The 11739-nt window shown below is 45.7% G+C and overlaps 1 protein-coding gene and 1 non-coding gene across 2 annotated transcripts; both read right to left on the bottom strand.

The window, feature by feature from the left end:
- Positions 1 to 1409: 1409 nt before the first annotated feature.
- Positions 1410 to 8062, bottom strand: LOC114885106 (tubulin alpha-1C chain-like). Its single transcript, XM_029204484.1, has 4 exons — positions 7879 to 8062; positions 4865 to 5087; positions 4574 to 4722; positions 1410 to 2500 (listed from the first exon to the last, which is right to left on the bottom strand). The coding sequence occupies exons 1-4, from the start codon at positions 7879 to 7881 to the stop codon at positions 1526 to 1528; spliced, it is 1350 nt and encodes a 449-aa protein (XP_029060317.1). The 5' UTR covers positions 7882 to 8062; the 3' UTR covers positions 1410 to 1525.
- A 574-nt stretch (positions 8063 to 8636) lies between these two features.
- Positions 8637 to 8743, bottom strand: LOC114886287. Its single transcript, XR_003791294.1, has one exon. It is a non-coding gene; the product is annotated as a U6 spliceosomal RNA (small nuclear RNA).
- Positions 8744 to 11739: the final 2996 nt, after the last annotated feature.

Raw genomic sequence — 11739 nt, 5'->3', positions numbered from 1 at the left:
ACATCCCACATGCATGCCGCAACTAAGAATTCACATGCCACAGCTAAGGAGCCCACCTGCCCCAACTAAGACCTAGTGTAACCGAATAAATAAATAAATATTTTAAAAAATAAAATGCTCTCCTTAAAGACTAAGGGTGCAGAGGTGAGCAATGGGTAACGGGTGAAAACACCAGGAGGAAAAGAAAGATGGTAACAGAGCACCATTGGAATAAGCTCAGGTGAACGGATCTGCACCCACCCCCAGCTCCTACCACTGAGAGCTCCTCCCCTCTCAGGCCAGCACCTAAGCACCAAAGCTGGCTCCTCCCTTTGGCATGACCTGGCCCTCTGATCATCCTTGTCATTTTTCATTGCTTGGTTCAACCTTACAGGCCACACCACTAGTCCCTGAGCACGTCACCAAGCTCTCCAGCCACCCACACTTTCATGTGCATTCTTCCCCCACCCTCATCTTCTCATAGTTGCCTCCTGCCCCTGCTCAAGAACCACATTGCTTCCAACAGGTTCTCAGAAGAGTGTCCGAATTAGGGAGCTCTCCTCTCCAACCTTCCTTACACACACATTCCTTCAGTTTCCTTATTATTCTATTCCCCTACTTCAAATATTTCCAATGACACACACTGGGTCAAGGACCAACACGATAACAACCTGAGACTATTGTAATTTTGTGTCTCGGCCTGCTCCACTTTCTCCAAGCAGTAACTTCTACTTATTTATTTAGCTGTGCCAGGTCTTCATTGCAGCACTTGGGATCTTAAATTGTGGCATTCGAACTCTTAGTTGTGGCATGTGGGATCTAGTTCCCTGACCAGGGATCGAACCCATGCCCCCTGAGTTGGGAGCACCAGGTAAGTCCCCAAGCAGTAACTTCTTAAAGCACAATCTTATCTGCCATTGGAGGTTTTGGCTAAGTATGGGATAAATCGGCACAATTCCAAGCCCTTCCCATATGACTCCAATATTTTATGAATAATGACGGCAATAGTTCTGGCAGCCTGGCTGGTGACTTGAATTTTGGCTCCACCATTTATTAGCTATGTTACCTACCCCCTTGATACTCCACATACGGTCTCAGCTGACCAAGAACACCTGGGAGCTTTAAAAAAAAAAAAAACCAGAAAAAAGGCAGTATCTGAAGCTTCACCTCAGACCTACAGATTCAGATCTGCAGGAGATTCACATCCACATTGAAGTTTGAAAAACACTGGCCCAATGTGAGCCCGTTGCCTCACAAAATGATTTTATAACCAGTCGTCAATTCAGGTCTAAGTGAAATAGACAAACCCCATGGCACAAGTACACAGAAGCCACTTGAAACACTGAGCAAATGATAAGATGGAAACCGCCAGCCTCCTCCATCCCACACGGGCCTTGAATAAGCAGAGCAAATATTTACTATGATACAGCTTGACACTGAAAACAGAAATATCGCTTTTATTGACAAGATAAGGCCATAACGGGCAGCTCCACAGAACACAAATGAGACAGTCCCAAGACAAGAGTGTAAAATTACAGCAGACAGGTTAATATTCTTCATCCTCCTCTTCTCCCTCAACACTATCAGCTCCAACCTCCTCATAATCCTTCTCAAGGGCAGCCATGTCCTCACGGGCCTCAGAAAACTCTCCTTCCTCCATGCCCTCACCCACGTACCAGTGAACAAAGGCACGCTTGGCATACATCAGGTCAAACTTGTGGTCCAGGCGAGCCCAGGCCTCAGCGATGGCTGTGGTGTTGCTCAGCATGCACACAGCTCGCTGTACTTTGGCCAGGTCTCCACCAGGTACCGCAGTGGGAGGCTGGTAATTAATGCCAACCTTGAAGCCAGTGGGGCACCAGTCCACAAACTGGATGCTGCGCTTGGTCTTGATGGTGGCAATGGCAGCATTGACATCTTTGGGAACCACATCGCCACGGTACAACAGGCAGCAAGCCATGTATTTACCATGGCGAGGGTCGCATTTCACCATCTGGTTGGCTGGCTCAAAGCAAGAATTGGTGATCTCTGCTACAGTAAGCTGTTCATGGTAGGCTTTCTCAGCAGAGATGACAGGGGCATATGTGGCCAGAGGGAAGTGGATGCGGGGATAGGGCACCAGGTTGGTCTGGAATTCTGTCAGATCAACATTCAGGGCTCCATCAAATCGCAGGGAAGCGGTGATGGAGGACACAATCTGGCTCATAAGGCGGTTAAGATTTGTGTATGATGGGCGCTCAATGTCGAGGTTTCTACGACAGATGTCATAGATGGCCTCGTTGTCTACCATGAAGGCACAATCAGAGTGCTCCAGGGTGGTGTGGGTGGTGAGGATGGAGTTGTAGGGCTCAACTACAGCTGTGGAAATCTGAGGGGCTGGGTAAACGGAGAACTCCAGCTTGGACTTCTTGCCATAATCGACAGAGAGACGTTCCATCAGCAGGGAGGTGAACCCAGAACCAGTTCCCCCACCAAAGCTGCGGAAAACCAAGAAGCCCTGAAGGCCTGTGCACTGGTCAGCCTAAGAAAGAAAGGAGTTTTCATTTTAGCCTTGGTGAAAGGTGCAATGACTTCTTTGAATTCCATAATTACATTGACTGAGATCTTTAAAAAAATCCTCTGAACAGTATCTGCTAAGAAAGCAGCCCTAAAGAGCTTCTAAGTGCTAAGTGATTCAGAGAAACTTTTCACAATCAACTCTTGGGAGCTGGAGGGAGGGGATCTGTTAAAAGGCTATTTTAAATGAACTGTTTTCACTTCTGCAGGCAGAGGAATCATGAGGTCTGGAATGGATGCAGGGCTCAAGTTTTGGTGACTGGGAGGGCAACCTCTGGTGCCCTTGCTGTGACCGCAGAACAAAGGCAACCTCTTATCAGTTGGAGAGCTACCAACAGCAGGCCTGGGACCACCAGCCCCATACAATGGATGTCTTACAGATTTCGGCAGCTGCTTTCTGAGCTGGAACACAACAGAATAGCCAAGATCCAATGCCCTGGTGCTGAAGTAAGGCCGGGTCTGGATCTGGCTCTACCTGTTCCTTGCCGTGTGACCTTGACCAAATTCATTTCTTAATCTCAGTTTTCTCGTTTATTAAATGAGGAGAATAGTAACCTACTTCAGGTTGTTGAGAATTAAATGAGTATCCGGAACAGTGCTCAGCACAGCAAGCACTCGTTATCAGAAAGTCTATTCATTCTGGGAAAGGCGATTTACTGTCACAATTCCATGTCCCTGTGTCACTGGGGCTTTCCGCCACTTAACTGAGCTATTCTGACTATTGTATGAAAGGATGATTTTGTCATTTCAAACAAAGTATTCTGTTGACAGTCTTCACTTCTCAAGGTGCCCAGAGATTTGTGGACATTCTCTACTGAGCCCCTAGTTCACTTCTCCTGTGGGTCCATACTCTGAATGAGATCAATGCCAGGGCAGGCCCTAGTCTACCAATTTCACCCATTAAGCCTCATGTGGACACAGTAATAACACCAAGGACAAATGCAATTGTTTTGGTAGTTAATGAACTTCACTCCAGAACCCTCAATGGCTTTTACTAGGTTTACCTGTCCCTAAAGGCAGGTCCTGATTTCCAAGTCAGTACTTGTAGCTGAAGCTTGATTTGCAAACATAGGAACCATTAGCCCAGTTCTGCTGGGAAGACGATGATAAACATCTGAAAAAGTATGAAGCCATGAATGATGTAAGGCCATTCTTTTCAAAATAGACCAGTTGTTGCTGGGCTTAGCATAATGTGACTTTCCCGACAAGCTATTCCACCCAGGCCTTCATTCTTGATTTTTAATTACTTACAAGCTGCCCACATGCCTAAGGAGCAGAGTCATCTGATTGCCAGACTCTTAATTAAAATGATGCGAACAGAACACTTAGCAACTTTACCGATGTGAATAGTTGCCTTAGATTTTTCTGCCACAGGGCCCGTCCACACTGCCCTGAGCTCTAGTACAAAAACGAGGGTACTGCTTTTTTGTGATTATATCTTAATACTTTCAAAGTTCCAATGACTTATACTTGCTTCTGTAACAAGGGAGCTCCACTGACTCCACTTTCAGTGTTGATGGAATTTCCCAGTGTCAGCTATTTCTAGTCAGTGTTACACTGGCTTCTTTTGCTATGAACTTTCTGTAATAACATGTCAGCAGCCCAATTTTTATGAATTTGATCAACTAGTTACATGTCAGTCAGCCACCTACTCACTGTGACTAGGATGACCTAAAAAGGGATGTCTCGGCCTGAAGCTGGGAAGCTGCCTGATTAATATGAACAAGGATATTTAATGGTCTTAAATGTCAGTAACACGGTTAAGGTGTCCTGGTACTCACCTTGACTTCAGGTAAACTGCCCTCACTGAATGAGCAATTGCCCAAATCTGCCTTGTAAGACACAGAAAGAGGCAAAAGAACACTATCCCCACCCCACATAGTTGTCCCATAGCTCAGGACCCTCTGGTTTAGAAGTCCAGTTATTTAGTGGGCAGTATAAAGTTCATTTTAGTGTGCAAAGAGTGATTCTTGCAGTTTGGTCTCTCAAAACTGTAAGAGAAAACTCTCATCCACTTTAAATAAAGTACTGTGTTTACCAGTTTCCGAACTCGGTCCAAGACGAGGTCAATGACCTCCTTGCCAATGGTGTAGTGACCTCGGGCATAGTTATTGGCAGCATCTTCCTTGCCTGTGATGAGCTGCTCGGGGTGGAAGAGCTGGCGGTAGGTGCCAGTGCGAACTTCATCTGGAAAAGGAAAATGAAGCAGCCACCCATCACTAACAACCTGCACAAGTCTGCTTGACCCCAGAGCATCAATGGAGCCCCCAGGATACACCTCCTGTTCCGGACCCCCAGGATCTCATTGGGGTTACTGAGGTCAACTCACCAATGACCGTGGGTTCCAGGTCTACAAACACTGCCCTGGGCACATGTTTGCCAGCGCCTGTCTCACTGAAGAAGGTGCTGAAGGAGTCATCTCCTCCCCCAATAGTCTTGTCACTTGGCATCTGGCCATTAGGCTGGATGCCGTGTTCCAGGCAGTAGAGCTCCCAGCAGGCATTGCCGATCTGGACACCAGCCTGGCCAACGTGGATGGAGATGCACTCACGCTGTGAGAGGAAGAAAGGAAATGTCAGAACATGACATCAGGTGGGACATTTAGGAATGATTCACTGTAAATGACTATTAACCTTCAGAAGAGATCAGCACATTTCTGGAGGCCACTCCTGCCCAGGGACTATTTCACAAGCAACAGCCTAACTCAGAGAAAATGCTTTGGAAAACCACAGATATGTTAATGAACTACTAGGCAAGACCAGAGACCAGACCTTCGCTTTGTAGCCACATTAGATGTTCAAGGTCAGGTTTCTACCTTCAGAATGATACAAGCTGCTCTAGCAAGAGATTTTCCCCAACTCCTGGGAAATATGCCTTCTGATTCCTTAAAGGCATGCAAAATTCCTCCTTCCAGCTGATTCATTCTCTGTATGACTGTGTAACTAGAGCTCATTCTGGTCCCTCTTTAATCCTATTCTTTAAAGAGAAGAGCTTCCGCCTCTCCCTTTAAAACCAGCTTAAACCAGCAAACTACAGCCATATGACTCATGGAGAAAACACCAGATAAGCAGCAGTTACCTGTATTTTAAAAACTGTGGTCAGAGGCAGCCTTTTAACCCTGTGGAAGAATTTAATCTTAAGGAAAAACATTTTCCTTCACTATCAATGCATCTTGAGGGGAGAGTGGTGGGGAAGCTGGGAGGGGGACGGAGACACATGGTAATAAAAGCTAGAAGTGTCACCAAGACTTTATTAATAGTTTAAGAAATTAGCTGTCTTCTAGTAGAATGTACATATATCTCTGGCAACGTGGGGGAAAAGTCTTATAATTTCACAACTGTAACGATGTTAGGATGTTACCAAACTCATTTCTGCTTAGTAAAATAAGGCAGTGAACACAGAATCTACACCCACAGACTTAAGAGAAAAAACAAAAAAGGGATTTTTATTGTATTTCCATCATAAATCAGATTAGCGGTTTTGGAGACAGAGGTTTCACATATCCACACCAAATATCTCCCATTACATTCTCTCCAAATAAGAGGGTTTCAAGTTTTTAAAAACTGCTAATAGGAATCTAGTTAAAGAAAATTCAACACCACCTAAGATCTCAAAGGGCCTAGCTTCATAACCCAAGATAAAACCCCCAATCACTCACAACCTTTGATTTATGGTCCCCTCCTTCTCACCTACACTCCCCATAAAACAATCATGGTCTGCTGACCTCCTCAGCAAGTTCACTGTTACCTGCCTCTACTTGCCCAGCTCTAGGGCCGTGGGAGAAAGGGGAGTTGTTTGTTCTAATGAACCCATGACTATTTAAAACTGCATCATGTTTACCTTTAACTGGACTTTGGACATTCCACAGCCCTAGAAAGGAGAGAACCAGAGATCTGTCCGTGACAGCCCCAGGCCCCAGGGAGATAAAGTATCTGAGATGATCCTGTCATTCTAATGAAGCACTTCTACTGAAGCCTTCTGAGTTTCTTTCATTGTGCAAAGGTATGGTTTAGACTGTGGCCACTGCTTGCCCTCCACTCTCCCCTGGCCACTCGGGAGATGAAGTGAGACAATGGAATCATTTAGTCTAGCCTTAACTGGATAAGCAGCCCCTGTCCCTTGTTTAAAAACAAAAAAAACAAAAAAACTATTAATCTAACCAGTGTATGCCTGAATAGGTCTGCTGCTACTGCTGCTCTCCTGCCCTTTAAACAGTCCCACTTCTTACGTTCTTTTTTTTTTTCTTCTTCTTTTTCATTGGGGTATAGTTGTTTTACCCCACTGCTTTCTGAAACACGTTTTTACCACTACCTTTTTGGTCTTGCCTGGTAAAAAGCACTCAAGCAAGTTGTTACAGTCATACATACGTTTGATAACTGTGGTAGTCCCTAAAGAGGTAACTATTTATTCACTGCATTGCTTTTTAAAAAGATATTATTTTGAAACATCTGATACACACGGCCTACTTTAAGTAGACTTCCAACAGATATTTCCTCAGATACTTGTTTCCAATACCTCTGGAAGCTATATAGAAAATTCTCAAGTTGTGTGTAATTTGAAGTTTCTTTAAAACTGAGAATACTTTGTCAGTACTAGCTTACTCTGTGACTTTATAAGAAAATCTCTCTTTGTGGACTTTTTTTTTTTTAAACCTGTAAGTAGAAAGCTTCAGCTATAAACACCCCACTAAATTAACACGAGAAATGCAGGATTAAACAACGTGACAGTAATTCCCTTCAAAGGAGGAGCCTGCCTACATCCCTCCTGGTGGATTGGTGCGAACGGAAGCGCTCCCCCCACCGCACCCCACCCCGGCCCGGCCACAGGTGAGGATGGGTGCGAACGGAAGCGCTCCCCAGAGCCCGACAACAGGTGAGGATGGTGCAATTGAAAGCTCTCGCCAGAGTCTGGCCACAGATGACTCAGCAGCGAGTCATAGGGCGCTGGAAAGGCAACGCCTACCATGCGGGAGCACACGAGATGCTCCAGTGGGAAAGTGAGATCATTGGGGGAAATGGGAGGGATTTTCAGGTTTCATAAGTCATTGGGAGCCAGTGTGAAGGCTCCCTGGCCTTCCTGGGGCAGTAGCGGGCCCTGGGGGGGATGGGTGCCCTCTATCTAGGATCAAATAAATGGGCTTTCCACTTCCACCGAAGGCAGTGCCCAGGCCGCGTCTTCGAGCCGGTAGACGGGTCTCCCGGGTGAACTCGGCTTTCCGCAAGGCCACCAGAAGCCAGTTTGCCTGGAGGCGTCCGGAACGTGGCCCCACGTGGACTGGGGTCCCGACGCCCCTTCGGACTCCGCACTCTCCCCCCAACGCCACCACCCGGGGACCCCACTCACCATGACTGAGACTTGTAGGGTTCTGCGGGGCTGGAGGAGGCAAGGGGACGTCCACGAAGCTCTCCCACTGACAGACTACCAAGGAGTCCGGGGGAGAAGTAGTGAGAGGGAAGACGGCCCCGAGGGATCCTATATACCACGATCCTGGCCACGTGTCGGAAGGGCGGGCACCGGACCCGCCCCGGCCTCCGCGGCCCCGCCTCCGAGCCCAAGGTCTCCGGCCGGATGCCCGATTTTACCCTGCCCGCGGAGAGAGGAGGGGCGCGTGGCGCTGATTGGTGGGTTCAAAAGTTCGAAACGAACTCTACGGAACAAGCCAGAAGAACCCGGAAGGGGAGGGGGCATCCTGGGGCCGGAGAACGGGCTGGTGGGGTGGAAAGGAGGGTGGGCACGGTGACTGGAAGGAGAAGGGAGGCGAGGCGTCTGCACAGTCCTCAGTGGGTGCGGGAGGCGTCAGGGGGCAACGCCTAAGCGAAAAAAGGCACCGAGTTAAAGGGAGCCCCGGCGGGAGCCCCAGGAGCGTGGCTCCTCCCGCTGCCTGCTCCGCCCCCGGGGCCCCAGACCCCGGACCCTGGAGGGGCGGCCCGGCAAAACAGCTCCCCAGCGGGCCCGGCCTACGCGGAGCTCCGGCGCCCGCTCCCCTCGCAGCTGAGGGACTTCCAAGAGAGAAGGGCTGGCTCCCCATTCCAGGTCCTAATTACCATGAACCGGCCCGAAGCCCTTTTTCTCACCATTTTTTTTTAAATTTTTCTTGTTATAAAAATATGGAATGCTTCACGAATTTGCGTGTCATCCTTGCGCAGGGGCCATGCTAATCATCTCTGTATCGTTCCAATTTTAGTATATGTGCTGCCGAAGCGAGCACTTCTCACCTTTTCTTGTTGCTTTTCTTTATTCATTTTCCTACCTTTTTATTTATTTATTCATCCATTTATTTATTTATTTATTTACCTACCTTCTTTTAAATGAACCTTGTGGTTCCTAACAGCAACCTCCTTCCACTTGGTGCAAAAGCAGGTTTGTTGTTTTGTTTTTCAGTTCATTATAATATTAGCCTTTATTCTTCGATTGCGTACTATTCAGAGTTGTTTGTTTTTCAGACTATATTAATCACATTTCATCCATTGGACAAACCCTGTGAGTTATCCCCATTTTACAGATGAGGAAACTAGGGCTTAGAGGAATTAAACTAGTTGAAGATCACACAGCTGGAGTGGTGGGGCTGCCCTTGGGCCCTCACTACCTTGTACTACCTCATCCTAAATATACCACTCTTGTTATGGAACCCAAGTTCCTGTGTCCCAGGCACACTGAGGCCAAACAAACTAGAACATGGGAGTTTGGAGCACAGGTAGATTTATTGCAAGGGCTAAGCAACAACAAATGGCTGATGCTCGAAAGACCAGAACTACCCAATTGCTTCCAGGCAAGGGCGTTTACAGACTGTTGGAGGGAATTCCCTTGTAAGGGAAAAGAATCTGAAAAAAAAAATTAGATGTATATGTATGTATAACTGAATCACTTTGCTGTACACCTGAAACACAACATTGTAAATCAACTATACTTCAATTAAAAAGAAAGAAAGAAAAGAGAGGAAGATAACAAAAGTGACTGAATAGTAGAATATGTTGCAGGGCTTTTTCCTGAAGAAGAAAAAGGCAAAATAGGTTTTGGATACTGAATAGGCAGAAGTCAAGATACACTCCAACTCATCCACACAAAATGGAGGCTGTGGAAATATGTGCAGAGATTCCTTTTTAAATTACAGTACATAGTTCATTCATCAAATGCTCATTGAGCACCTATTGTGTGGCAGGATTTCTGAAATCTGGAATAACTAGCATCTTAGTCTCTTGCTAGATATTTTAGTCTAATTAGTGCTTTCCAACTTTTTAATTCATTCCACAAATATATATTTAGCACAGTTTCTAGGTGCTTGGAAAAAAGTTTGTGAACAAAACTGACAGATCTCTGCCTCATGGAGTGAATGTTCTAGAGGAGGATAGGGAAGAAAGATAAACAATGAACATAATAAGTAAACTATATAATTTGTTAGAAGGTGACGAGTGCTATAGAAAAACAGCGCAAAGTAAAGTGGAATGAGAGTGTTGGGAAGGGAGAATGTGGGAGGAGGTTGCAACGTAAACAAGATGGTCAAGGTTAGCCTTAATGATAAGTGAGATTTGAACAAAGACTTGAAGGTCCTGAGGGGCTAGCCAAAGTAGCTACCTGGGAGAAGAGTGGTCCCAGAACATGGAGCAGCTGCACCAAAGGCCCCCAGGCAAGAGTGTTCCTGGAAGGAAGAGCAGGGATGCCAGCTTGGCTGGAAGAGATGAATAGTAGGAGATGAGGGTTGGAGAGGCAATGGGAGCCAGATCTTGAAGCTTCATGTAAACCACTACAAAGTCCTGTGGTTTTAACCCTGACACGGGGAGACTATGTAGGGTTCAAAACATTGTAGGGACATGACCTGACTACCTTTTTTTTTTTTTAATATCCCTCTGGTGTTGTGTTGAGAATAGATTATAGGAGGGCACAGGTAGAAGCAGGATGATAACTCACTGCAGTAATCCTTCTGAGAGATGATGGAGACTCAGACCAGAGTGGTAGCAAGAAGAAGTGGTGAAGAGTCGTTAGAGTTGGCTACATTCTGAAGATAGGGCCAGAAAGATTTCCTGAAGGCTCACATGTGAGGGAAAGAGAAGCCAAGGATTACTCCAGGATTTTAGCCTGGTTGAGTAAGATGGTTTTGCCATCAACAGATGCAAAATGTTGGGAATGGGGTAGGCTTGGAGGGGGATGACATGAGCGGTTTGTCTTTGGTCATGTTAAGTCCAGATGTTGATGTCCACGTAGAGGTGGAGACGCCCAGGACATAGCTAGATATGAAAGTCTGGATCTCAAGGGAGAGAGATCTGGGTAGAGATATACTTCTAAGTTCCATCCTAAAGTTATGACATGGGGTGAGATCACTAAGGGAATGACTGTAGAAATAGGAGAGAAGAGGACCAAGGATTGAGTTGGGAGAGGAAGCAGACACCATGAAGGACACTGAGAAGGAACAGCCAATGAGTTAGGAGGAAACCTGAGAGTGTGAGGTACTGGAAAGCAAGCAAGGAGTGATCAGCAGTGTCATATGCTACCAATAGGCCAAGCAAGAGAACTCAAAAATGACCACTGGATTTAGCCACATAGAAGTCACTAGTAATTTACAGACAGTTCTGGGTGTACTCTGATGCTTTTGCAAAAATGTTCCTATAAAAGTGTTTCATCTTCAAGGAATCCATGGAAAACACTCCGACAAGTACAGGTTTCTGGAAACTGACTATACTGCTGAACCGAATGAATAAGCATTTTCAGAACTCTAATGGAAAACTGATGAACTCATAAAAGTGCTAACAAAAGATCAAGATAAAAAGAAAATGAATTACACGGGACTGAGTGAACTGATGCGGATGATTATAATCTTTGTGACCTTCTGTTTGAAAAAAAAATCCCACAAGGACTCAGAGGCAAAAATACACAAATCAATTTTCACTGCAAAGTAAAGGAGCTGTTACAGTGGAGGATTACTGGACTGAATATCAATATTATGACATAGTATGAGTGTGTTTCATGTTTGGTAATTGCAATCATTGTTGCTTTTGTTGTGGTCATCCATTTACAATGCTTGGTGTCAGTTTATTTATCTCTTGTGAAAATAAAATACAGTGTGTGTGTGAAAAAAAAAAAAAGAAAAATAAGTCACTAGTAACCTGGATGGGAATAGTTCAGTGTGGTAATTTTCAAATAATAGGCATTTTATTTTATTTATTTATTATTTAGTTATTTATTTTTTGCGGTATGCGGGCCTCTCACTGT

This window comes from Monodon monoceros, unplaced genomic scaffold (genome assembly GCF_005190385.1).
Source record: "Monodon monoceros isolate NGI ecotype Baffin Bay Population unplaced genomic scaffold, NGI_Narwhal_1 Super_Scaffold_6, whole genome shotgun sequence".
Taxonomy (NCBI): Eukaryota; Metazoa; Chordata; class Mammalia; order Artiodactyla; family Monodontidae; genus Monodon; species Monodon monoceros.
The sequence above is the reverse complement of the archived record's forward strand: the minus strand, read 5'-3'. Positions and strand labels throughout refer to the sequence as shown.

Bases quoted from the DNA above. Each gene is read 5' to 3' on its own strand.
- LOC114885106 (XM_029204484.1), bottom strand. The intron at 4,723-4,864 runs GTGAGTTGACCT...TTCCTTTTCCAG, and splicing joins CCTGGAACCCACGGTCATTG to ATGAAGTTCGCACTGGCACC. The intron at 2,501-4,573 runs GTAAACACAGTA...TTTCTTTCTTAG, and splicing joins TGGACCGAGTTCGGAAACTG to GCTGACCAGTGCACAGGCCT.